Below are 27,081 nucleotides of genomic sequence, written 5' to 3'. Positions count from 1 at the left end.
AGTCCAAAACCCCTGGAGGGCCCAAGTTGGCCCAGGCCTGTTCTATAGTAGCTTAAGTGGCTGAGGTGGAAAGTAAAGGGCCTGAGGCTGTGGGGAATGGTGGGAGTTGGAGTCCAAAACCCCAGGAGGGCAGGCCCAAGCCTTTCCCTGGCTGGATGAAGGCGCGCGTGGTGGGCGTTGCGCCCAAGAGAGAGGGAGGGAAGGAGAGCGCCCAACGGCCCGTGGAACGCCCGAGAGAGGGAGGAGGAGGGCGGCCTCCCGCTGGCTGGCCCCCGGCGCGGACCCAGCCGGACTGGGGAGTGGGTCCCGGCTGCGAGGGGGCCCTCCGGGGAAGGCAGGCAGGGTAAACACGCTGGGAAGGGGATGCTCTTCGCCCGCAGGCCTGCCCCCTCTCCCCTCGTCCAAAGAGAGGCACTCGCGCTCCCTGGCAACACTTCTTTTTCGAGCATCTTCTGAGGAAACCAAAGGCCTCCCCTGGGTTTCGACCCGAGCCTCCTTCCACACTGCCATATCTAATCCAGATGATCTGTTTCCAACTGGGTTATATGGTAGCGTGGGCCCATATAACCCAGTTCAAAGTATAACCTGGGCCAACGTGGGCCCTCCTTCCAGGTGTTGTGGACTCCAACTCCCACAGATCCTAACAGCCTAAGGCTCTATTGGCCCTGGCCTGATCTAGATTATCTGCTTTGATGATAATCTGGATTATATGGCACCAGAGAAGGCATACCTTGAAACTACAGGCCCTTAAATTGAATTTGTATGGAACAGGGACATTTTTGAATTCTTAATTCCAGCCAGATATCTATGTATCTATAGCTATCTATATCTATCTATTCCAGAAGGGTGGGGTATAAATATAGGAAATAAATAAATAATATTATTCTAGATAGATAGATATAGATATATAGCCATCTCATTCATATATACATACACACATACACACACACAGATACATAGACTAGCTAGAAAGAGAGATATCTAGATATAGATATATATCCAGAGTTTAGATAGATAGATAGATAGATAGAGATATATATCCAAATCTAATGTTATATATATACTACCTAGATAGATATATAGAAATAGGTATATACCCAAAGCTTATATATATGTGTGTGTGTGTGTGTGTGTGTGTGTATCTCCACACATACTAGGTAGAGTTATAGGTATACTATATAATAGTATATATCCAAAGCTAAGATTATCTGTCTGTCTGTCTGTCTGTCTATCTATCTATCTATCTATCTACACATTAGATAGATGGATAGATATCTAAAGCATACACACACACACATATACTAGATAGAGTTATAGGTATACTGTATATCCAAAGCTAAGATTCTCTATCTATCTATCTATCTATCTATCTATCTATATACACATTAGATAGACAGATAGATATCTAAAACTTACACACACACACACACACACACTAAATAGAGTTATAGTAAGCTCTCTTCCAACTCTAGGATTCTATACACATACAGATAGACAGATAGATAGACAGATACAGATATATATCTAAAGCTTATATATATGTGCAGTGTGTGCTATCTAGATAGATAGATAAAGATATATATCCAAAGCTAATACATACAATATACTATCTATTAGCTTTGGATAAAATAAGGTTAACACCCTTGTGGTGTTTGCTTTGCTGCCTACTTTCACTGTGAGGATTGGATTTTGAAAAATTTGGCTGGTGGAAACAAGGATTTCTAATAAAGCTTCAGTGGAGACACCTTTTCCCCATGATGATAACTCTTCCAGGAGAGGATTTCCCTTCCAAATGGTAGATTTCTCTCATTTCCTATTGTCTCCCCCTTGCTGGTAACTAGGAGCCATTTGTAAATCAGGTGTTTGTAACTTGGGGACTGCCTGTACTCCATTTTTTGCAATATTTCAGCCAAACTGGGGCCCAGTGTATAAATAAAACACTCTGCATGTTAAATCCCAGAAACGGAAATCTAAAGCCCCATCCAGGAGCCCTTCCACACAGCCCTATATCCCAGAATATCAAGGCAAAAAAATCCCACAATATTTGCTTTGAACTGAATTATCGTGAGTCCACACTCAGATAATGTGGGATTTTCTGCCTTGATATTCTGGGATATAGGGCTGTGTGGAAGGGTCCCAGGTTATCTGCTTTGAACTGGATTATATGGCAGTATGGACTCATAATCCAATTGAAAGCAGATAAAGTGAATTATCTGCTTTGATAATCTGGATTATATGGCAGTGTATAAGGGGCCTAAGAATAATGCCTACAGGCCTTCCCACTTTTGAATGCAGAAGTATTTTGGATCGGGCTAGCCCCCTACCCTCCAAACCTTCCGCACACAATTAAAGACCTGGCTTTTCTGACAAGCCTTTGAACCATGTTTGAATGAGGGGAGCCAGGAAGACAGAGTTCCTCCATGTCTCCTGGGTCATCTGTTGGGAGCCCCTTCCTCCAGCAACACTATAGTAATATATAATATTAATATGGTGCTGTGTTAATATTATAATATATTGTATACACATATAATATTGTTATTAATATTATGTAATACAATATAATACTAATAGTAATAATATTATTAATATTTGAGTCTCCCCAGGGGTGAGAAAGGCGGTATATAAATACTGTAAATAAATAAATAAATAAATAAATAAATATAATAATTTTATATTTCATATTACATGTACTATTACTAATAATATTACAGTATAGTGGTATAGTACACTATAGTAATATATAATACTAATATTGTACTATGCTAATATACAGTAATATAATATATTGTATGTACATACAACTTGTAAGCCGCTCTGGGTCCCCTTCGGGGTGAGAAGGGTGCCATATAAATGTCGTAAATAAATAAACAAATAAACAAATGTTTAGACCAGGGGTCCTCAAACATTTTAAACAGAGGGCCAGGTCACAGCCCCTCAAGATGTTGGAGGGCTAGATTATAATTTGAAAAAAACATGAATTCCTATGCACACTGCACATATCTTATTTGTAGTGCAAAAAAAAAAAAACACTTAAAAACAATACCATAATTAAAATTAAGAACAATTTTAACAAATATAAACTTATTAGTATTTCAATGGGAAGTGTGGGCCTGCTTTTGGCTGATGAAATAGGGTTGTTGTTGTTGTTGTTGTTGTTGTGCTTTCAAGTCATTTCAGACTTAGATTCATCCTGAGCAAGGGCTGGGTAAATAATCTTGGAGGGCCATATCCAGCCCCCAGGCCTTAGTTTGGGGACCCTTGATTTAGACTCTCTAATAATATATATGAGGACCTTTAGATTCTTTATTAGCCCTTTATACTTCTGAGATCAAATACTGCTGTTTTATCTTTGGCAACTGCTGTATTCTATTGTTTTTACCAGGGGGTACTGTGAATTTATGATGTTGTGTTGATTGTTTACGGTCTACTCATATGTTTTGTTTTGCACTTGTTGTATTTTGCATGTCACACCTTGAGTGCTTTGTGAGCCGCCCCGAGTCCCCCTGGGAGATACAAATAAAGGCAGGATATAATAATAATAATAATAATAATAATAATAATAATAACAACAATAGTGCGATTTTCTGGCATCCTAGACGTTTGGGAAGTGTTTGACTTGTGATTTTGTGATATGAAATCCAGCATATAGATCTCGTTTACTGTGACATACTGTGCTTTTGTGCCAATAATAATAATCTTTATTTATACCCTGCCACCATCTCCCCAAAGGGGACTCGGGGCGGCTAACATGAGGCCAAGCCCAAAAATAATATAAAGTTAAACACAAAATAACAGAAAAATACATCACAACAAAATCCATGAAGTAACAAAATAAAATGTATTATTACTACTATTATTTTGGTATGGATCAGATTCGGTTTGTAATAACCATAAAGCAGTTGGGACATTCGGACAATGGTGTAGACCAGGCATAGACAAACATGGCCCTCCCTCCAGAGTTTTGGACTTCAGCACCCACAATTCCTAATAGCATCATGCATTTTTCTTTTCGCTCTCATGGACCCAAATTTTCCCAGGCCTGATTTTGTTGCACAAACAGTGGAGGTAGAATTCTGTGCAACTGCTCCAACTGCCAGGAAGACAATGCCTCCTTTTGAATAGAAGTATTCTAAAGCAATTGAGAGGTGAAGTAGAGATCCCTGTGTTGTGGCTTCTTTTTCAACAGTTGTATTTAAATGCATCATACACTTAGTTTACCATTTTACTCAAGATCAAAGCTTTCCAAACATTTCATGTTGGTGACACATCTTTTAAGACAGACATGGGCAAAGTTTGGCCCTTCCTCCAGGTGTTTTGGACTTCAACTCCCACAATTCCTGACCTCAGGCCCCTTCCTTTCCCCCCTCAGCCGCTTAAACGGCTGAGGGGGAAAAGGAAGGGGGGGCTGAGGTCAGGAATTGTGGAAGTTGAAGTCCAAAACACCTGGAGGAAGGGCCAAACTTTGCCCATGCCTGTCTTAAGACATGCATCACTAAGACATGCAACATGAAGGGGGAAATGCTGACTTATACAAGCACCTGCATTGACCAAATAACTGAGAACTTGTGCAATTGCAGCATAACTGATCCTTATACTCTCTAAACAGGTTATGAGAAGGTGAGCGATTGGTACCCTGTATGGAGCTGTGTAACAGACAACCTGGTCAATCACGGAATGCCTCAGCCCACAATGGAGAAACCGCCCCACAAGGACCGGAAACACCAAACTGCCTGTAAACCGTGCCCCAAACCCTGTGAGCAAAAAGCAGGCAGCAGTAAGCCAGCCCTAAAGAGAGTCAGCGACAGGACGGTGGTCACTGGAGGGTCTGGGTGTTTCGGCTTCACTCTCGGCCGGGCCCTTGCCAAATCAGGAACGGAAGTCATTCTCTATGACGTAAAGCCGTGTCAGTGGGAAGTTCCAAAAGGAGTACAAGTTGTACAGGTATTTACTTTTTTTTTCTTTTTGCCATATTTTTCAAAAGGAATAATTATGTAAAGATAGTTTTTGCATTTTTTAAGTATCACTACATCTGTTGGAGCTGTTTAAAACCATTCTTGAGAAAGTTTGATAATATGGACTGCTAGCTGCAGAAAAACTTGCTGACTGGAAGGTTGGCAGTTCGAAGCCGCAGGTTGGGATGAGCTCTGGTTTCGGCCCTAGCTCCTGTCAACCCAGCAGTTTGAAAACATGTAATGTGAGTTGTTCAGTAGTTATTGGTTTGGCGGGAAGGTAAAAGACACCCCTGGAGCCATGCCGGCAAAACGCGACCAGGAGGGTCTGTGGATAACAGGCTCATAATAATGGAAAATGGAACAAGAGCACCTGAGGACTTGTGCTTTATGGTTTTAATTGTTTTATTGTTTTTATATGTTTTATATTATTTTATTTTGTGGGGCATTGATTGCCAACTGTAAACTGCCTCGATTCGCATCCGGGCTGAGAGGGGCAGTATACTAATATAGTAGATAGATAGATAGATAGATAGATAGATAGATAGATAGATAGGGGAGGACTTCTGTGAGGTTCTGCCTATCTCTCTGCTGCAATCAATCAATTCATGAGGCTTCCACTCACCCCCAATGCTGCCATCAAAGTGAATGCCTCATTTTCCAAGGCTATGGCCACCAACTATAGGGACACCCTCAATGTCCTCGTGCTTCTTTTGTGGATTTCTCGTTTTCATCTTCTGTCACATCTGCAATCACAGATATTGTATATCTGGACCTAAGCCTTCCAATATATTGTACTGTATGCAGCATTAACTGAGGCAGAAGTGTGTAACAACTTCATTAGAGACATGTTAAATAGCTACCCCAAATCGCCACTCAACCAAATTCTTGCCTATGGTGTAGGCTGATGTGCGAGTCTTCAGGGACTTCTATGCTGCGTGTGAAGGGGCAGACTGTGTCATTCATTCAGCTGCCTATGGAATGTCCGGATCAGAACAAGTAAGTGTGCCTTTTCTTCTTTATCCTTTAGTTTTTGCATTGGATTGACCATTTGAGACCAGCAGTATGGATTCTTTGGGAATGAAGCTGGATCTACACTGCCATATCATCCAGATTATCAAAGCAGATCATCCATATTGTCTGCTTTGAACTGGATTGTATGAGTCCACACTGCCATATAATCCAGTTCAAAGCAGATAATCTGGATTTTGTATGGCTGTGTAGATCCAGGCTGAGATGGGAGAAATGTTGGTTGAGTTATTAACAAAGACCCTCCTCATAAATGTACAGCAGAGTAACTTATTAGCAGCAGCGTGACCCAGCACCAGTAGCTCAAAGTGATAAAAAGAACAAAAACACAGGGGACAATGTTATATTTTCTTTAGGAGGTTTTTGGTAGCCAAACATTACAAATAAACAAACCAGTTGAAACATTCACACCTAGCTCCAGCAGACAAGAGTCCTTTGCCCCACCCTGGTCATTACACAGATATATAAACCCTTTTTCCTAGTTCCAACAGACCTCACTACCTCTGAGGAATCTTGCCATAGATGCAGGCGAAACGTCAGGAGAAAATGCCTCTAGAACATGGCCACATAGCCCGAAAAAACCTACAACAACCCATTACAAATAAACAAATACATAGTAGCTTTACACGCAGCAGCCTTCACACTGCAGCTTTCTCACACAAGGCTTCTCTCACACAGAGGTTTACCTCACACTCCTCAGGACAACACTAGCTTTGGCTCACTGACTCTAACAGGCTTCGGCCTACTAACTATTTCAGTGCTTGACTCACACTTTTGTAATCAACAATACCCAGCTAATTTCTGACAAGAAGATCAATATTAATCTGTTGCAGGCATGGGAATACTTCGAGCTTCCCTGTGTTTTGGACTTCAACTCTTAATGCTTAAGCAGCTGTAGGGGAAAAGGAAGGGCCCTGAGGCTGTTATGAATTGTGGGAGTTGAAGTCCAAAGCACTCGGAAGGCCAACATTTTTCCCATGCCTGATCTATTGGTGGATTTCTGAGTTATTTGGAATAGATTGGCAATAATTTTTAATTTTGGTTTTTTAGCATGAGTAACAACAAATTGGCAGGCTTGATCTACTTAACTGGGATTGACCAAAACCTGAAACCCAGGACCATCTTCCATTGTGCTATGTCCAAGGATCATAGAATCACAGAGTTGTGCAGGAAGGGCTTTCTTTTGCCCACTATCGTGTGACTTTGTCCTCTGGTCACTCTAATTTGAACTCCATTAATTGGTCATAGAATCATACAGTTGGAAGAGATCCCAAGGACCACCCAGTCCAACCCTCTGCCCATGCAGGAAATCACAATCAAATCTCCTCCAACAGATGGCCATCCAACCTCTGTTTAAAAGCCTCCAGAGAAGGAGCCTCTTTAAAATTCTGAGGCAGAGAGTTCCACTGTTGGACAGCTCTTCTTATGGTCAGGAACTCCTTCCTAACATTTGAACCAATGACTCCATTGAGTGCTAGGGCCCTTCCACACAGCCATATAACCCAGAATATCAAGGTAGATAATCCACAATATCTGCTTTGAACTAGATTATCTGGGTCTACACTGCCATATAATCTAGTTCAGCTGTATGGAAGGGGCCCATGTCTCCAGGGCAGAAGAAAACAAGCCTGCTCCCTTATGATATCCTTTCAAACATTTAAACATGGCTCTTGTGTCTTCTCTTTTGCGGGCTAAACATACTGCTCTTTAAGCCACTCTTCATAGGAATTCATGCTTTCCAAACCTTTGATCATTTTAGTCACCCACCTCTGGACATGCTCCAGCTGTTCAAAATATTTCTTGAATTGTGGTGTCTAGGTGAGGTCTGACCAAAGCAGAACAGAGAGGCAGGCTTCTCTCTTTCTTTTCATAGCCCCAAAAGAGAAAAAATGAACTTCTGCAGGCACCTGGCCAGTTGTCTTCCAGCCTAAGAGGTCTGCAGAATCATTTTTAGCAAAAATGGAATAAAGTAGTTGTCTTGTTTTTTCTACAGCAGCTGCTGTGACACTTAAGTCTCTCTCCACTTTTCTTAGTTGCGTAAGAAAGAAATTCAGTCCATCAACATTGGGGGAACTGAAGTCGTTCTTGAAGGTGCGTGCCTTTGATTTCCTTGGGGTGGTGGCAGCTTTTGCAGAATAGAAGGCAGCATTGATGTTCTTTGTAGTTTTGAATAGTCATTCCCAAACTTCGGCCCTCCAGGTGTTTTGGACTTCAACTCCCACAATTCCTAGCAGCCTACTCGAGGCAGTGCTCAACTCAGGCCATGGGGTGGTGCTCTTGTTCCATTTCCAAGGCGATGTTGGAGCTCAACCTGTGATTGCGTTTCAGGATCAGGGTGGTTTGGACGTGGGGAGTTATGTCAATGAGTTTCAAGATGAGTTTCAAGATGAGTTTCAAGATGGCAATGGTTTAGTCATTGATATTGATGGAGAGAATGACCAGGAGATCCCTGTTTAAAGTGTAGTTTCCCATGAGAATGTCCCTGAGGGGTGTGAGGATGATGGTGTGCTTTCTGAATTGTTACCAGAGAGTTATTTATTTACATCATCATTTCTATCCCGCCCATATCAGCCCGGAGGCGACTCAGGGCGGTTCCCATGATAAAGAACATGAAAAAAGCTTGGCACTTGGCCCAGCTGCAGAAATTAATGAGCAAATAGATAATGAGCAAATAGATAAGATGAGAGGAGATCAGTCAAAACAGGGCAGCCAAACAATGGCTTTGGTGTTCTGCCAGGCTCTGAGAGAAAAAGATAAGAAATTCTAAGTTAAAGCAAAACCAATTTCTGAGCTCTAGAGACATAGCTAATGAGGAGATAAAAGTCCCAAGTACAGGATATGTAGTCAGATGAAGCATCGTTTGGAATCAAGTCAAGATCGCATCCTTGTTTAATGGAAGCTTTGCTTAGAAAGTCCATGTTTAAGTGCCTTTGTTTCATGGTTTTGATTCTTGGATTCTATGCTTTTATATTCATGCCTTGGATTCATGTTTCCTGATTTCTTGCATTTTATTTGGGAAGCTTTGACTTTGTTTTTATTGACTTTGCTGGACTATTACCCTGGACTACTTTGCTCCTGCTTATCTTCTTACCTAATTGGATTTACCTGTTCCTTTAAAGTGTTTTTTTTTTTACTTTACTGTTTTTTAATTATCTTCAATAAAAGGATTGGTCCCATCCAATGGTATGGTGTTTAAAGTCAGAGGGCTTTTCCTGTCCTGGAGTGCATCAGCCGAGGAGCCTGTTGTCCGTAAATATCTCCTGGTCATGTTACCGGCATGGCTCCATGGGCTCCTGTGTTACCTTCCCACCAAAGCAGTACCTATTGATTTATTCACATTTGCATGCTTTCTAACTGTTAGGTTGGCAGGAGCTAGGGCTAACAGTGGGAACTCACCCTGACCCACAGCTTCAAACTGCCAACCTTTAGGTCAGCAGATTCAACAGTTAAATGGTTTAACACATTGCGCCACTGCGGCCCCTGTCAAACTGTCATGATAAAATGGAAAGGGTACTTGTTTATTTTATTTTTTTGCCATGCTGGCCGATCATTTCTGAGATGTGAAGTCTAAAAGCCAAACGAATGCTGTAAAAACACTTGTTTTTTTAAAAGTTCCTTCCATGTTGCTCTCATCCATAATAAATGATTTTATATCTTGCACCTCTGCAGTTTGCAAACAACGAAACATTCCCAGATTGGTGTACACCAGCTCAGTCAATGTGGTATTTGCGGGACAAACCATTATAGATGGAGATGAGGCATCCGTGACTTATTTTCCCCTCGATAAGGTAATTGAACTCTCATTTTATGTTAGTTTAGAATGCTTTATTGCACGATTCAGGTGTGGGGAAACTGGAAGGATAGGACTTCTTGTCAATAGCCTAATTTCTTTCAGGAAAATTATTTTTCCCCTTAATTAAGCCTGCTCAATAAGAATATTGAACTGGAGGATAGGTGAACAGTTGATTTTTTGGGGATGAAAAAAACATGTTTTTTGTATCTGACTGCCATTCATGGCTGTTAAAAAACCAACAAATTGTAGTACTGGTGGTTTAAACAGGGAATTCTTCCTAAGCCTTTCTTCTTGCTTCTGCGGTTTGGGATAATACAAATGCCGACTTAGGCCCCATCTACAGTGCCATATAATGCAGTTCAACACAGTTAAACTGTTAAGAAAATGGCCAGCAAACATGAAGCACAAGCAGGCATTTTGAGTGAAGATGATGGCATTTGTAGTTCAATACATCTGAAAGGCATTGAGTTAGAGAAAGCTGGGGCATGCTTTGGTAGCTGTTTAAATATAGTGACTGTGGCCCCTTCTCCATTGTCACATAAAATCCAGATTACCTGCTTTGAACTGGATTATCTGGCAATGTTGACTCATATAATCCGGTTCAAAGCAGATAATGTGGATTAGCTGATTTGATAATCTGGATTATATGGTAGTGTAGATGGGGCCTCTGTGAACAATGTATGAAGAGGAAAGCAGGAGAAGAGGGACCGGGCTTAGCACAGCGGGTTAAACCTCTAAACTGCAGAAAATCCTGCCGATCAAAGATTGGCAGTTCAAGACCATGTGAAATGTGAGTAGATAAATAGGTACTGCTTTAATTGGGAAAGTAATAAAAGAGGCACTCATAAGGACAAGCCGGAAATTTGATTTGGAGGACGTCAAAGGATGACAAAGCTCCCTGGCATGGAAAATGGAGCAACAGTACCCCTTGTGGCACAGCCGCCAGGTGCCGGAAATGGAAAAAGATGGGGAAAGCCTTTACCTCTGTTTCTATATTGTCTGTACCTGTTAATTGTATAACAGCATTGAATGTTTGCTGTATATGGGTTCTATAATCAGTCCTGAGTCCTCTTAGGGAGATAGAGTGGAATACAAATATAGTATTATTATTATTATTACTTGCCTACCTGTTCAACTACTTCATTCCTGCTTTACTGTTTAATTTAGTTACAAATAATTTTACTACCGGGCATGATAAATGATCCGACTTGTGTGATTAATTGTATTAATTCCATTTTGTCCTTTTTTTTTAGCATGTTAACGAATATTCCAGAACCAAGGCCATTGCAGAACAAATGGTACTGGCAGCTAATGAATCACCACTAGCAGGTATTTATTTTTCCCCTGAAATTTAAAAGCCTACCGCCTAAGGCCAGGTCAGGACATTTTGCTGCCTGTGGTAATGAACAACATGGCTTCCTGTTTTCATTCTGTGTATATAAGCCATGTGACCCAGTAGTTCAGGCATGGGCAAACTTAAGCCCTGCAGGTGTTTTGGACTTCAACTCCCACAGTTCGTAACAGCCTCAGGTCCTTTCCTTTTCCCCCTCAGCTGCTTGACTGAATCAATTCTTATTGTGTCTTGTTTCGTAGGAGGCGGTAAACTCTACACATGTGCTCTTCGATCACCAGGCATCTATGGGCCAGAAGAAGAAAGGCATTTGCCCCGACTAGCAGTATGTATCTTGACTAGCTCAAAATACCATTTGCTGTCTAAGGACTCTTCTACACTGCCATATAATCCAGATTATCAAAGCAGATAATCTATATTGTCTTCTTTGAACTGGATTATATGAGTCTACACTGCCATACAACAGCGCTCCATGCAGTCATGCCGGCCACATGACCTCGGAGGTGTCTACGGACAACGCCAGCTCTTCGGCTTAGAAATGGAGATGAGCACCACACCCCAGAGTCAGACATGACTGGACTTAATGTTAAGGGACAACCTTTAACTTTTTTTACACTGCCATATAATTGTTGTACACCAGAGCAGGAACACCAGCTTGGTAAAACCAGGAAGCAGTTTATTGTAGAATATATGTAAGCAAAGCAGTTTATTTATCATGTCAGGGGCAACCAGACCATTGTTTTACATTTCTAACTGAACAAAACAAACAAACAGACAAAAACGCAAAGCAGTAAAAAATAGCAAAACCGTAAAGATCCAAAGTCCAAAATAGACCATAAGCTACAAAGGGTAACGAGATCCACGAGTACATAGAAATCCATGAAACAAGGCACCTGAAACCATGAAACAAAACAGCAGGAAAGTCCCATAGGCAAAACTTAAGCTTGGCAAAAACTTGGTACATGAAACTCAGAGCACTTGAAAGCAAGACCATGATAAAATAACAGTTGACTTGACTGAGGCAATCATCTCCCATTGATATTATAATCAGATTCCAAAACTAAAAGGAAAGCATTTTTCTTAATTTCCCCACCAGATAATGATTTGTTATCTTTCTTTTGCTGTAGCTGAACTGATGCCTTAGTCCCCTAAAATTCTGCCTCTGTTTACTAAAACTGTGCTTTCTGTCCATGGTTTCACTATCCCCTCCCTCATTAACTCCTACACCTGGCAAATCAATCTCAGCATCATTTTCAGACACTTGCTCTGAGAAAAGTGGTGAGAGGCCTCTCTCAGGAATGTGGCCTTGTGAATCTTCCTGGCGTAGCTCAGGCCTCTCTTCTGATCTTAGCTCAGGCCCAAGCAACCCCTCATCCACAATCTCAACAGACCCTGGCCCAGCAACTGGACCATCATGCCCATTACCATCATGAACATCAGCATGAACATCAGGCACAATCGCAGGGTGAACAGGCTGACATACAACAATAATCCAGTTCACAGCAGATAATCTGCATTATATATGGCAGTGTAGAAGGGGCTTAAAATGAGTCATTCTATGTAACAGCATCTCTGTTATGGAACTCCCTTCCCAGAAACTTATTCCAGCCATTTCTTTTTGAGCTAGTCTCTCTTTTTTGGAATCCAGAGAAATGGCACAGGTCTCTCGCGTCATATCTGTTCTGTTGCTAATTCGGCAATACCTTAACCCTTTCACGTTTCCTGTGTTCCAACAGTTGAATATTGAGAGAGGATTGTTTGCCTTCAGAGTTGGGGATTCCAACACTTTAATGAACTGGGTCCACATCAAAAATCTTGTCCAAGCTCATATCCTTGCTGCTGAGGCACTCACTCCGGAGAAGAAGTACATAGCTGTAAGTCAAGGCCCACCTCGTTCATCCGTTTCTCCCATTCCTTTTTTGAATTGATGCTTTGATGTGACTTTTAAAACTTTTGAGATGAGGGTCAGAGTAACACTGAAAATATTAGGGCATCCTCAATATTTATTTATTTATTTGCGACATTTATATGCTGTCCTTCTCACCCAAAGGGGGCTCAGAGCGGCTTACAAGATATAGATACATACAATATATTATATTATTAGCATAGTAATATCAGTATTATATATTACTATATTGTACTATACCATTATATTGTAATATTATTAGTAATATTACATGTAATATAAAATATATAATTATAATATTACTAGCTGTCCCCTGCCACGCGTTGCTGTGGCCCAGTCTGGTGATCTCGAAAATGAAGTAATGAGAAAGTGTTGGTTTCTAATATATGTAATTTCTTGATGCTTGTGGGTAAACAGTATTTCTTGCTGTTTCTTTGTCAGTGTTAATGTGGAGAGTGTCTGGTTTGCCCACCCTGGAACATGCAACATATTGTCCTTCTTTAGGGGTCCCTTTCAAATCTATGATACTATACAGGGTTAGTCAAAATGCATAGGCCAAAAAGCCATTCAATTGAATGGCTTATTGGCCTATGCATTTTGACTAACCCTGTATTTGTGTGTGAATCATATCTATCTATCATCTATCTATCTATCTATCTATCTATCTATATGGCTGGATGGCTCTTTGTCAGGAGGACTTTGATTACGTTTTCTTGCCCTGATGAAGGGAGTTGGATTGGATGGCCTTGAGTATTTTCTGTTGGTCATGGGGGTTCTGTGAGGGAAGTTTGCCCCGATTCTGTCATTCATGGGGTTCAGAATGCTCTTTGATTGTAGGTGAACTGTGAATCCCAGTGACTACAACTCCCAAATGTCAAGGTCTATTTCCCCCAAACTCCATCTGTGTTCATATTTGGGTGTATTGAGTGCTTGTGCCAAGTTTGGTCCAGATCCATCATTGCTTGAGTCCACAGTGCTCTCTGGATGTAGGTGAACTACAACTCCCAAACTCAAGGTCAATGGCCACCAAACCCTTCCAGTATTTTCTGTTGGTCATGGGAGTTCTGTGTGCCAAGTTTGGTTCAATTCCATCATTGATGGAGTTCAGAATGCTCTTTGATTGTAGGTGAACTATAAGTCCCAGCAACTATAACTCCCAAATGACAAAATAATAATTTTTTGAGTGATGGTCACTCCTTGTGTTGTGAGGCGTTTTGTGAGAAGCTTTGTATCTACCGTATATACTCGAGTATAAGCCGATCCGAATATAAGCCAAGACACCTAATTTTACCACAAAAAACCGGGAAAACGTATTGACTCGAATATAAGCCAAGGGTGGGAAATGTAGCAGCAAATGGTAAATTTCAATATAAAAATAGATACCAATAATATTACAGTAATTGAGGAATCCGATTAAATATTTCTGAAGATTTACATAAAACTGTAATGTAAGGTAAGACTGTCCAACTCTGATTGAACCATTATTCTTACCTTCTTCAATGTAAATGTGCTTACGTATCCTTCCAATAATAATGAGAGTAAAATAATAAATGTAATAAAAATAATAACAGAGTAAACATACCTGTTTCGACAGGCTTTTAATGTTTGATATTGCTGTTTTTAAATTGTTTTAAATTGTTTTACAATTGTGTTAGATTTTAGCCATTCTTGTAAGCTGCTCCGAGCCCCAGGGGAGTGGCAGCATGTAAGTTCAAATAATAAATAAATAAATAAAATAATAAATAACCTTGACTCAAGCTGAGGGGAGCTTTTTCAGTCTAAAAAGGGGGCTGAAAAGCTAGGCTTATACTCAAGTATATACAGTAATTCAAACCCACTCTCCTGACTAAACAGAAGAAACTGCAGTCTTCTAGATGTTGCTGTATCTCAACTCCCATCATGAGGTCTAATGGTGAGGAAGACAGGAGTTGTAGTCCAGCCTCTGGAGGGCCGCATAAAAGGACACGGCAGGCCAAATTCAGACCTTGAGTTTGACGCATGCTCTGTAATAACTCCTAATTCCGTCCTTCCTCTGAATCCCTTCTAGGGTGGCCAGGCCTATTTTATCAATGACAATGAGAAAGTGAACATTTTTGAGTGGTTGTCTCCACTGGTGAGTAGAAGCCCTCTGTCTCCCTGGAAGCTGCGGCCACTTTCCTCATGTTTTAAAATTAATATCTCACTGTTTCTTTCAGTTTGAAAGATTAGGCACTAGGAAACCATTGATAAGGGTTCCAGTTTTTCTGGTTCATCTGTCAGGTAAGCAGCGTTCATTGGAGGTTGAATTCTCTGCTAGTTTTAACGATTTGGTAACAACGGCAAATCATGGTGAGGGCATTAACTGAACATGAATCCAGAGCTTGGAAATGTTACCTTTTTGGGCTATATAGCCATGTGATTCCTTGAAAAAGTTGATCTTTTGGCCATGCTGACTATGAGAGCTGTAGTACCACCGCCAGAGGTCGTTCACAGAATCATAGAGTTGAAAGAGACCTCGTGGCCCATTGAACCCAACCCAATTCTGCCAAGAAGCAGGAAAGTTGCATTCAAAGCACCCCCAACAGGCCATCCAACCTCTGTTTAAAAACCTCCAAAGGAGGAGCCTCCACCACACTCTGGAGCAGAGAGTTCCACTGCTGAACAGCTCTCTCACACAGTGAGGTTCTTCCTAATGTTCAGGGGAAATCTCCTTTCTTTCCTGTAGTTTGACGTCATTGTTCCGCGTCCTGGTCTCCAGGGCAACAGAAAATAAGCCTGCTCCCTCCTCTCTATGACTTCCCCTAACATATTTATACATGGCCCTCATGTCTCCTCTCAGCCTTCTCTTCTGCAGGATAAACATGCCCAGCTCTTTAAGCTACTCCTCATAGGGCTTGTTCTCCAGATCCTTGATCATTTTAGTCACCCTCTTCTGGAAACATTCCAACTTAGAGTCAATATATTCCAGTTTTGGTCTGACCAAGGCAGAATAGAGGGGTAGCATGACTTCCCTGGATCTAGACCAATGGTTCCCAACCTGTGGACTGTGAGACCTAAAATAAGGTACGCAGCTCTAGAATATTAAATATGGTTTTATGTGGGCGAGCAGATGGCAACTACTAGATGGCATATGTTCTGTATCAGAAAGTAGAGCTGATGTGGTCTATCCAATGCAATTTTCTGAATCAGCACCCCAAACAACCAAACTGAATCTAAAATTGATCAAAAACTGATTTGTAACCCTTTTGGTACTAATGTTAGGGAGGAGTCCCTAGTCAAAGTGGTAAAAAAAAGTTTAGACCAGGGGTCCAGTTCACTGTCCCTCAGACCATTAGAGGGCCGGACTATAGGGTTTTTTAAAAAAAAAAATCAATAAAAAAATTCCTATGTACATTGCACATATCTTATTTTGCTGTGTGGAAGTGCCCTTAGAGGGGGTTCTTTCTAGCCCTCTTTAGGTAGTAATTCCAGGAGCAGAGAATGGGAAATCTTCCTATTTCTAGTCTGAACAAAATCTGGCTACCAGTATTAAAAAAAACTCTAAAATTATAACTGTAAATAAAGAACAACACTCAAACACAGGAGAACTCCAGACAAGAAACAATCAGGGCCAGCTAATCACCTCTCAAAGGATTCTCCCTAAAAACTGTCAGGCTATGAAATGGTAATCAAAGTAGCCAATTGAAACATTCATACCTACCTCCAACAGACAAGAGTTCTTTCTCCCACCCTGGATCTTCCACAATTTTCCTAGTTAAAGGTTTTCCTCTGACATGAAGTCCAGTCATGTACGACTCTGGGGTGTGGTGCTCATCTGCATTTCTAAGTCGAAGAGCCAGCGTTGTCCGTAGACACCTCCAAGGTCATGTGGCTGGCATGACTGCATGGAGCGCCGGGGCAGCCTCCCTTGGCTGGCTCACGCTGCCTATCGGGCCTGACGGATAGCGTGAGCCTGCTGAGGGAGGAGCAGCACCGCGCAGCCTACTCGCGCGTAAAGCACCTCGCAAGCCAGCCAAGGGAGAGGCACTGTTTGGGGGGGGGGGGGTGCTCCTCTTCCGCGGGCCGGATAAGTGCCATTGGCGGGCCGGAAGTGGCCCGTGGGCCGTAGTTTGAGAACCCCTGATCTAGACACTCTACTCCTATTTATCCAAGCAAAATCCCATCACATTGTTGGCTCATGTTTAACTTGTTGTTTCTCTATTCTTTCTTTGCTGGACTAAAAGTAGCCAAACTAAGAAGTATGTGGTTCCAGCTTCATAGTTTTGTGACTCTGAGGCAGAACTTCCATATGCAACTTCCTTGCGTATGGAAGTTCTTAGGTAGAATATCAGGCAAAGCAACCAGGATTGGTTCGGTTCTGAAACTATCCAGAGATCGGAAACTGTGCTTTTTGGACCACAGCAAAATCCCTCCAGTCAGCAGCGAGTTGTAGTCCTAAAAAATATCGTTCTCGAGATCTGGCCAAGACAATGTTGAATCAGATCGGCTGCGAATCAGACTTAATATGTGGCATCTTCCTGCCTTCCGATCTGATCATTGCAATCTCAAATCATTGCTTTTGTTTCTACAGCTATATTAATAGAAATTTTGTACTACCTGTTATACCCATTTGTTGAAATAACGCCTCCCATCACCAGGAATGAGGTAATATATAGATTTGCCTTTATTGATTTTTTGCTCAGAGAGCTTGTGAATAATTAATTAAGAGTTAGTTCATTTTTCCTTACTTATTTCTATTATAATTGCTTTGAAATTAGTTGATTATTAAATGGCCCATGGTTCTAACCCAGGCATGGGCAAACTTGGGCCTTCCCTCCAGATGTTTTGGACTTCAACTCCCACAATTCCTAACAACCTCAGGCCCTTCCTTTTCCCCCTGTTCTATGACCCTTCTGTTGAATTCCAATTTCCATCATTCCTGGCCATTCTGGTTGAGTCGAAGCATGCTTTGCAGTTTGACACTGTCCATTAAGCAAAGGTTCCTCCAATTATCATTTCCCAATGACTTAGACTGCAGTTGCTATTATAGCAAGCACAGCCAGTACTTGGTTGGGGGGCATGTGGATGATCATTGTGGCGTAATGTAAAATAAACCACGTGTACTTCACGTTTGATCAGCCCACACACTGCCTTTCCAGAGAAAGAAAATATGCCACACAGGTGAAAAATAAAGAACAAGTAGTTTACTCTTCTTAATTCAGAACAACATATGTACAGTGTGATTAGTTGCATCAACTCACATAATGTCCTTATATGAGAGATTTAAAATGGTCTTTCTTTGTCCATGTGGATAAACTCCTTCAGCAGCTCATGAAGCGAGAGCACACTCCAAACTCTGTCTCCCTTCGCTTCTCTCTGTGCTTCTCTGCAAGCCTGAACAAAAATGTAACAGTAACCAAAAGTCCCAGGCTCAGCTAGCTCCCCAAGCATAGCCCGACCAATCAGCTTCGTACATCTTATTTTGCAGTTGACACACACACACACTCACTGATTCTGTCTCGCTTCACTTCTTTCTGTGCTTCTCTGCACGTGCATAGCTCAAGCCTGAACAAAAATATAACAGTAACCAAAAATTCCAGGCTCAGCTAACTCCCTAAGTGTAGCCTGACCAATTAGCTTCGTGCATCTTATTTTGCAGTTGACACACACACACTCACTGATTCCGTCTCTCTTCACTTCTCTTTGTGTAAACTGTTATCAACATAGAGCTATGTTAACATTAACTGTGTAAATTGGTTTAAACTGCACATAAATGTAACGAAGAAAATGCATAGGGTATACATCTAAATGCTACTCAGTAATTTCCCTCTAGAGTTTTCTCAAGGCTTGAGAATTATAAATTCACTCTTCCAAATGATATATATTCCTTTTACTTGTGACGATGGTGAGTATCTTCACTCTCTTGTTAGAATTCTCACAACAAATGATAAGTATTAAGAAAAGATTTACACAGTCTTTGAAGTGATGTATTAAATACTGGAGTAGTCCTTGAAAAAGTAAACTCAAGTCCAAAATAGTCCATATAGTTCAAAATACTGTCCGACAAGGATCCCCGGGTTGAGATGCCTTGTTTCGGGGGACTTCCCCTTCTTCAGGATTTCTATAACTTCTTAATAAGAGAGTGTGATTCACAGTAAATCCCTAAATGGATTATAACAAACAGCATAATAGATATGCCAAAAAGGCACCCAAAGCAAACATTCGATAATGATAAAGTAATTATATACATTGCATACTATGCATTTTCTTCATTATGTTTATGTGCAGTTTATACTAATGTTAACATAGCTCCATGCATAGCTCAAGCCTGAACAAAAATGTAACAGTAACCAAAGTCCCAGGCTCAGCTAGCTCCCGCAGTGTAGCCCGACCAATCAACTTAGTGCATCTTATTTTGCAGTTGACACAAACACACACTCACTGATTCCTTAAACGCTCCAACAATTATCACCACTATCTGGTTAGAGGAGGCTGCACTGGGCCGTGCTTCCTCCCTTTGAACCCTGCTGTCATGTGTTGATTTTTCACGCTTTGCTTAATGGTTTCTGATCCGCAGGTGCTCAACATCTCTTGCACACACACCTTCAAGATAGACAAAGCGCGTGCGGAGCTGGGCTACTCCCCCAAGAAGTACTCCTTTGCCGAATGCGTGGATCAGTATTTGAAAACAAGGCCAAGGCGGAGGAATTTCTTCCTCCTGAAGTGCTTCCTTTTGATTCTCCTCCTGATCGGCCTGGTTATCATGCTCATAAAATTCCCAGATGTCCTCCAGGTCCTCCTGCGGCTCCGGGATGCCTATGCGGGGATTCTGCAATAGCCTGGCTGTCCTTTTAGCCACCTTGCGACATGGAACATGGTTCTCCCATCAATATCACAGCACCCTTTCTTAGCTCCGTGGCTATCCTTCAGGGATGTAAACAAGGATAAGAGGCCATTGTCTTAATTCGGCTCAAGAACAGACCTGCTGGAGAGTGCCAACAGTGCAAAGTGCACAACTTTAAGGAGTTTGGAGGTTATTTGGTGACAGCGTGCCTTCCCTCGGTTGGTTATTTGGTGTTCATTTCTCAAACTAGGGAAAGGCGCAACCAGAAGAGCGAAAAGGGCTCCGTACAAACCTTACCGCAGAAACGTTGTCACCGCGCTTTACGATGGGGAATGGGGTGAAGTAAAAGGGGGCCAAGGAGAGCAGCGCTGGCAGCCCATCTCAGGCAGCGACACAACACCCGTGCACTTTGCGGCAGCAATAGCAATGTATGCAAGCTGGAAATAAAAGCCTGCTTTCAAGCCCATCGGTGCCTTATTTTAGAGTGGGAGGATTTATGACAGGTTGGGAGGAAATCCTGTGTCTGCCCAGTTCACAATTACAGCAGTTCTTCATATCAGAGACTAGCCTTATATGTTCAGCATTGCGCCGTATCGGAGGAACTGCGGCCACCCTGCATTTTTCTCTTTTTCCTCCCCTCATAACTTTTCCCCTTTTCTTCCTTCTCCATTTCTTTCATTCCCCCTTTCTTTCTTTGTTTCTTTCTTTCTTTCCTTTGAAAGGGCTTCCTTCACAACGTCTTACAGGCATCATGCCTGCCTGCCTTCCATCCTTTCTTCTGTCTGTCCGTCCGTCCGTCCGTCCTTTCTTCCTTCCTTTCCCTCAGACACATGTCATTTTTTTCACAGAGGGCCACTTCACCCAGCAACATCCAACCCAGTGACATCACAGAGGGACACTTAACCTAGCAACATCCAACCCAGTGACATAAAGGGACACTTCACCCAGCAACATCCAACCTAGTGACAACAGAGGGCCACTTCACTCAGCAACATCCAACCCAGTGACATCACAGAGGGACACTTAACCTAGCAACATCCAACCCAGTGACATAAAGGGACACTTCACCCAGCAACATCCAACCCAGTGACATCGCAGAGGGAAACTTCACCAAGCAACATCCAACCCAGTGACATCACAGAGGGACACTTCACCCAGCAACATCCAACCCAGTGACAACAGAGGGACACTTCACTCAGCAACATCCAACCCAGTGACATCACAGAGGGACACTTAACCTAGCAACATCCAACCCAGTGACATAAAGGGACACTTCACCCAGCAACATCCAACCCAGTGACATCGCAGAGGGAAACTTCACCAAGCAACATCCAACCCAGTGACATCACAGAGGGACACTTCACCCAGCAACATCCAACCCAGTGACATAACAGAGGGACACTTCACCCAGCAACATCCAACCCAGTGACAACAGAGGGACACTTCACTCAGCAACATCCAACCCAGTGACATCACAGAGGGACACTTAACCTAGCAACATCCAACCCAGTGACATAAAGGGACACTTCACCCAGCAACATCCAACCCAGTGACATCGCAGAGGGAAACTTCACCAAGCAACATCCAACCCAGTGACATCACAGAGGGACACTTCACCCAGCAACATCCAACCCAGTGACATAACAGAGGGACACTTCACCCAGCAACATCCAACCCAGTGACAACAGAGGGACACTTCACTCAGCAACATCCAACCCAGTGACATCACAGAGGGACACTTAACCTAGCAACATCCAACCCAGTGACATAAAGGGACACTTCACCCAGCAACATCCAACCCAGTGACATCGCAGAGGGAAACTTCACCAAGCAACATCCAACCCAGTGACATCACAGAGGGACACTTCACCCAGCAACATCCAACCCAGTGACATCACAGAGGGACACTTCACCCAGCAACATCCAACCCAGTGACAACAGAGGGACACTTCACTCAGCAACATCCAACCCAGTGACATCACAGAGGGACACTTAACCTAGCAACATCCAACCCAGTGACATAAAGGGACACTTCACCCAGCAACATCCAACCCAGTGACATCGCAGAGGGAAACTTCACCAAGCAACATCCAACCCAGTGACATAACAGAGGGACACTTCACCCAGCAACATCCAACCCAGTGACATAACAGAGGGACACTTCACCCAGCAACATCCAACCCAGTGACAACAGAGGGACACTTCACTCAGCAACATCTAACACAGTGACATCACAGAGGGACACTTAACCTAGCAGCATCCAACCCAGTGACATAAAGGGACACTTCACCCAGCAGCATCCAACCTAGTGACAACAGAGGGCCACTTCACTCAGCAACATCCAACCCAGTGACATCACAGAGGGACACTTAACCTAGCAACAGCCAACCCAGTGACATAAAGGGACACTTCACCCAGCAACATCCAACCCAGTGACATTGCAGAGGGAAACTTCACCAAGCAACATCCAACCCAGTGACATAACAGAGGGACACTTCACTCAGCAACATCCAACCCAGTGACATTGCAGAGGGACACTTCACCCAGCAACATCCAACCCAGTGACAACAGAGGGACACTTCACTCAGCAACATCCAACACAGTGACATCACAGAGGGACACTTAACCTAGCAGCATCCAACCCAGTGACACAACAGAGGGACACTTCACCCAGCAACATCCAACCCAGTGACATAAAGGGACACTTCACCCAGCAAGATCCAACCCAGTGACATCGCAGAGGGAAACTTCACCAAGCAACATCCAACCCAGTGACAACAGAGGGACACTTCACTCAGCAACATCCAACACAGTGACATAATAGAGGGATATTTCACCCAGCAACATCCAACCCAGTGATAGTACAGAGGGCCACTTCACCCAGCAAAATCCAACCCGGTGACACAACAGAGGGCCACTTAACCTAGCAGCATCCAACCCAGTGACACAACAGAGGGCCACTTCACCAAGCAACATCTAACCCAGTGTCATAACAGAGGGCCACTTCACCAAGCAACATCTAACCCAGTGACGTAACAGAGGGACACTTCACCTAGCAACATCCAACCCAGTGACACAACAGAGGGCCACTTCACCAAGCAACATCTAACCCAGTGTCATAACAGAGGGCCATTTCAACATCTAACCCAGTGACGTAACAGAGGGACACTTCACCAAGCAACATCCAACCCAGTGACACAACAGAGGGCCACTTCACCAAGCAACATCTAACCCAGTGACGTAACAGAGGGACACTTCACCTAGCAACATCCAACCCAGTGACACAACAGAGGGCCACTTCACCAAGCAACATCTAACCCAGTGTCATAACAGAGGGACACTTCACCAAGCAACATCTAACCCAGTGACGTAACAGAGGGTCACTTCACCAAGCAACATCTAACCCAGTGTCATAACAGAGGGCCACTTCACCTAGCAACATCCAACCCAGTGTCATAACAGAGGGCCACTTCACAAGCAACATCTAACCCAGTGACGTAACAGAGGGTCACTTCACCAAGCAACATCTAACCCAGTGTCATAACAGAGGGCCACTTCACCTAGCAACATCCAACCCAGTGTCATAACAGAGGGACACCACGTAGCAACATCCAACCCAGTGACATAGTAGAGGGCCACTTCACCTAGAAGCATCCAACCCAGTTACATAACAGATGACCACTTCACCTAGCAACATCCAACCCAGTGACATTACAGAGGGCTGCTTCACCTAGCAACATCCAACCCAGTGACATTACAGAGGGACACTTCACCTAGCAACATCCAACACATTGAAAACAGAGGGCCACTTCACCTAGCAGCATCCAACCCAGTGACATAACAGAGGGACACTTCACCTAGCAACATCCAACCCGGTGACATAATAGACGGTCACTTCATCTAGTGCCAGCATTTGTGGTCCAAACTGACATATGGGCAGAGAGACAGCCTTTGACTTTTACGTACATAAATGGGGAAACCGATTCTACAGATGGCATCGGACTCCAGCTCCCATCATTCCCTGAGCCTCGGTGGATTTAACCCCGTTTCTTAGGCACACTTATGGAACTCGCACCAGTGAATACGCTGGGTGCAGCTAAATCAGGCCAAATTTGGGGCTTCCAAATGTTTTGGACGCCAACTCCCAGCATTCCTCCCAGCCTCAGGCCCCTTCCTTTTCCCCCTCAGCGCTGAGGGGGAAAAGGAAGGGGCCTGAGGCTGGGAGGAATGCTGGGAGTTGGGGTCCAAAACACCTGGAAGCCCCAATTTTGCCCAGGCCTGAATCTCTTTTCTGAATCCTGAGTTGTGTTTTCCCCCATTGCATTCCTTATATGGAAGCTGCAGATTGTCATTGCACCAAGGAATAATTTCTTGTCTTTTTAAATATATATATAGATCAAAAGCCTTGTTTTTAAAAGACACCATTGCCCATAATGCCAGCTCGCTTCCTCATCTAGCAGAGTGAGCCAAAATAACAGCATTGGAAGGGAAAAGGAGTATTGGCAGCGGTGGGATTCGAACCCACGCCATCGAAATGACTGGAGCCTAAATCCAGCGCCTTAGACCACTCGGCCACGCTACCTCCCGCTCAAGCAGGGATCGTGAACGGTATATAAGGGCTCCGCAATGCTTTGACGTAATTTCCCGCTTTGCTCGTATTTGTACCACAGCTCCAGCATTCCACAATTGGGTTCTTTTTTCCTCTTTCCCGATCCTCGCCTCTCGATTCGGAATCAATGCCCTTAATGGCGTCCTCCTCAACCACCATTCGAGGCGCTCTTGGAGCCCGCAGTTGCGCCTTGTGTACGCGAGGGGGCGGTGGCGCGCCACTGTTTTCCTCCAGGAGGCGCTCTTGCAGTTGCGCCTTATGGACAGGAGGTGGCGGTGTGGCGCCACTATTTTCCTCCAAGCAGAAAAACCCACAAAAACATGCCCAAGGCTTTTACCAATTCCCTTGCATTCTTTGCATCTTCTATCTATTTGAATTCTGCAAGACTCCCAAGAGTGGCTAACATAGTGACTAGCTCCAACTCGGAAGTTTCTTAAAGAAGCTATATTTTAGTATTTTAGTGAGCTTCAGCTGGACTCTAGCAATTATTATGCATTAGTATATTGTACTATACCACTATAATGCATTATTATTATTATTAGTAGTAGTAGTAATAATAATAATAATAATAATAATACATTATTTTAATACACCGACAACCATCTCCCCAAGGGGACTCAGGGCAGCTTACAAGAGACAAGCCCAATACTTACAAATAGAACACAATTAAAAACATCAGAAAAATATAAAAACATTTAACATATTATATTATTTTATTAGGTTCTTGTAGGTTTTTTCGGGTTATAGGGCCATGTTCTAGAGGCATTTCTCCTGACGTTTCGCCTGCATCTATGGCAAGCATCCTCAGAGGTAGTGAGGTCTGTTGGAAATAGGAAAATGGGTTTATATATCTGTGGAATGACTGGGGTGGGGCAAAGAGCTCTCTGCTGAAACTAGGTGTGAATGTTTCAGCTGACCACCTTCATTAGCATTTGAAGGCCTGGCTGAGCCTGGGAAAATGTTCTGTTGAGAGGTGTTAAGATGTGCCTGGTTGTTTCCTCTCTGCTGTTTTGCTGTTGTAATTTTAGAGTTTTTAAATACTGGTAACCAGATTTTGTTCATTTTCATGGTCTCCTCCTTTCTGTTGAAATTGTCCACATGCTTGTGGATTTCAATGGCTTCTCTGTGTAGTCTGACATGGTGGTTGTTGGAGTGGTCCAGCATTTCTGTGTTCTCAAATAATATGCTGTGTCCAGGCTGGTTCATCAGGTGCTCTGCTATGGCTGACTTCTCTGGTTGAAGGAGTCTGCAGTGCCTTTCATGTTCCTTGATTCGTGTCCTAGTCATCCGCAAACCAGATCAACAATTGGGTCACACCGTCTACAGAAAACCCACACACACAGATAGAGATCTACATAAAAACTCCAACCATCACCCAAGTCAAAAAAGAAGCACCATTAAAGCCTTGGCAGACCGTTCAAAAAGAATCTGCGAACCCCACCTCCTCCAAGATGAACTGAACCACCTCAACTGGGCTCTACAGGCCAATGGAGACTCCACCTCAGACATCAGAAGAGCTGCAAGACCAAGAACAAGCCACAAGAGTAAAGATGAAGATCCACCCAGAGGAAAAGTGTTCCTGCCATACATCAAGGGAACCACTGATCGCATAGGGAAGCTGATGAGGAAACACAACATACAAACAATCTACAAACCCACCAAGAAAATCCAGCAAATACTACGTTCAGCAAAGGACAAGAGGGATCCTCTCACCCCTGCAGGAGTCTACCGTGTACCATGCAGCTGTGGACAAGTCTACATAGGGACCACCAAACGCAGCAGCATTGCCCAAACACGAATCAAGGAACATGAAAGGCACTGCAGACTACTTCAGCCAGAGAAATCAGCCATAGCAGAGCACCTGATGAACCAACCTGGACACAACATATTATTTGAGAACACAGAAGTGCTGGACAACTCTCACAACCACCATGACAGACTACACAGAGAAACTATTGAAATCCACAAGCATGTGGGCAATTTCAACAGAAAGGAGGAAACCATGAAAATGAACAAAATCTGGCTACCAGTATTAAAAAAACTCTAAAATTACAACAGCAAAACAACAGAGGGGAAACAAACAGGCACATAAAATCACTCTCAACAAAAGATTCCCCCCAGGCACTTCCAAGCCATTGAATGCTAATCAAGGTGATCAGCTGAAACATTCACACCTAGCCCCAGCAGACAAAAGTCCTTTGTCCCACCCTGGTCATTCCACAGATATATAAACCCATTTTTCCTATTTCCAACAGACCTCACTACCTCTAAGGATGCTTGCCATAGATGCAGGCAAAACGTCAGGAGAAAAATTGCCTCCAGAACATGGCCATATAGCCCGGAAAAACCTACAACAACCCAGTGATTCCGGCCATGAAAGCCTTCGACAATACCACAAAAACATGCCCAAGGCTTTTACCAATTCCCTTGCATTCTTTGCATCTTCTATTTGAATTCTGCAAGACTCCCATGACTGGCTAAAATAGTGGCTAGCTCCAACTCGGAAGTTTCTTAAAGACGCTATATTTTAGTATTTTAGTGAGCTTCAGCTGGACTCTAGCAATTATTATGTATTAGTATATGGTACTATACCACTATAATGCAATATTATTAGCAGTATTAATAATAGTAATAACAATAAT

General features: G+C 43.0%; 1 protein-coding gene and 1 non-coding gene across 2 annotated transcripts; one reads left to right on the top strand and one right to left on the bottom strand.

Moving 5' to 3' along the window:
- Positions 1 to 4,689: 4,689 nt before the first annotated feature.
- On the top strand, positions 4,690 to 19,824 carry LOC137095545 (putative short-chain dehydrogenase/reductase family 42E member 2). Its single transcript, XM_067462327.1, has 11 exons — positions 4,690 to 4,941; positions 5,853 to 5,948; positions 8,012 to 8,069; positions 9,648 to 9,766; positions 11,025 to 11,100; positions 11,365 to 11,447; positions 12,859 to 12,996; positions 15,076 to 15,141; positions 15,224 to 15,287; positions 17,578 to 17,651; positions 19,564 to 19,824. The coding sequence occupies exons 1-11, from the start codon at positions 4,690 to 4,692 to the stop codon at positions 19,822 to 19,824; spliced, it is 1,287 nt and encodes a 428-aa protein (XP_067318428.1).
- A 4,506-nt stretch (positions 19,825 to 24,330) lies between these two features.
- On the bottom strand, positions 24,331 to 24,412 carry TRNAL-UAG (transfer RNA leucine (anticodon UAG)). Its single transcript has one exon. It is a non-coding gene; the product is annotated as a tRNA-Leu (tRNA).
- Between the last annotated feature and the right edge of the window lie 2,669 nt (positions 24,413 to 27,081).

This window comes from Anolis sagrei, chromosome Y (assembly GCF_037176765.1).
Source record: "Anolis sagrei isolate rAnoSag1 chromosome Y, rAnoSag1.mat, whole genome shotgun sequence".
Lineage (NCBI taxonomy): Eukaryota > Metazoa > Chordata > Lepidosauria > Squamata > Dactyloidae > Anolis > Anolis sagrei.
This window is presented reverse-complemented; position numbering and strand designations above follow the sequence as displayed.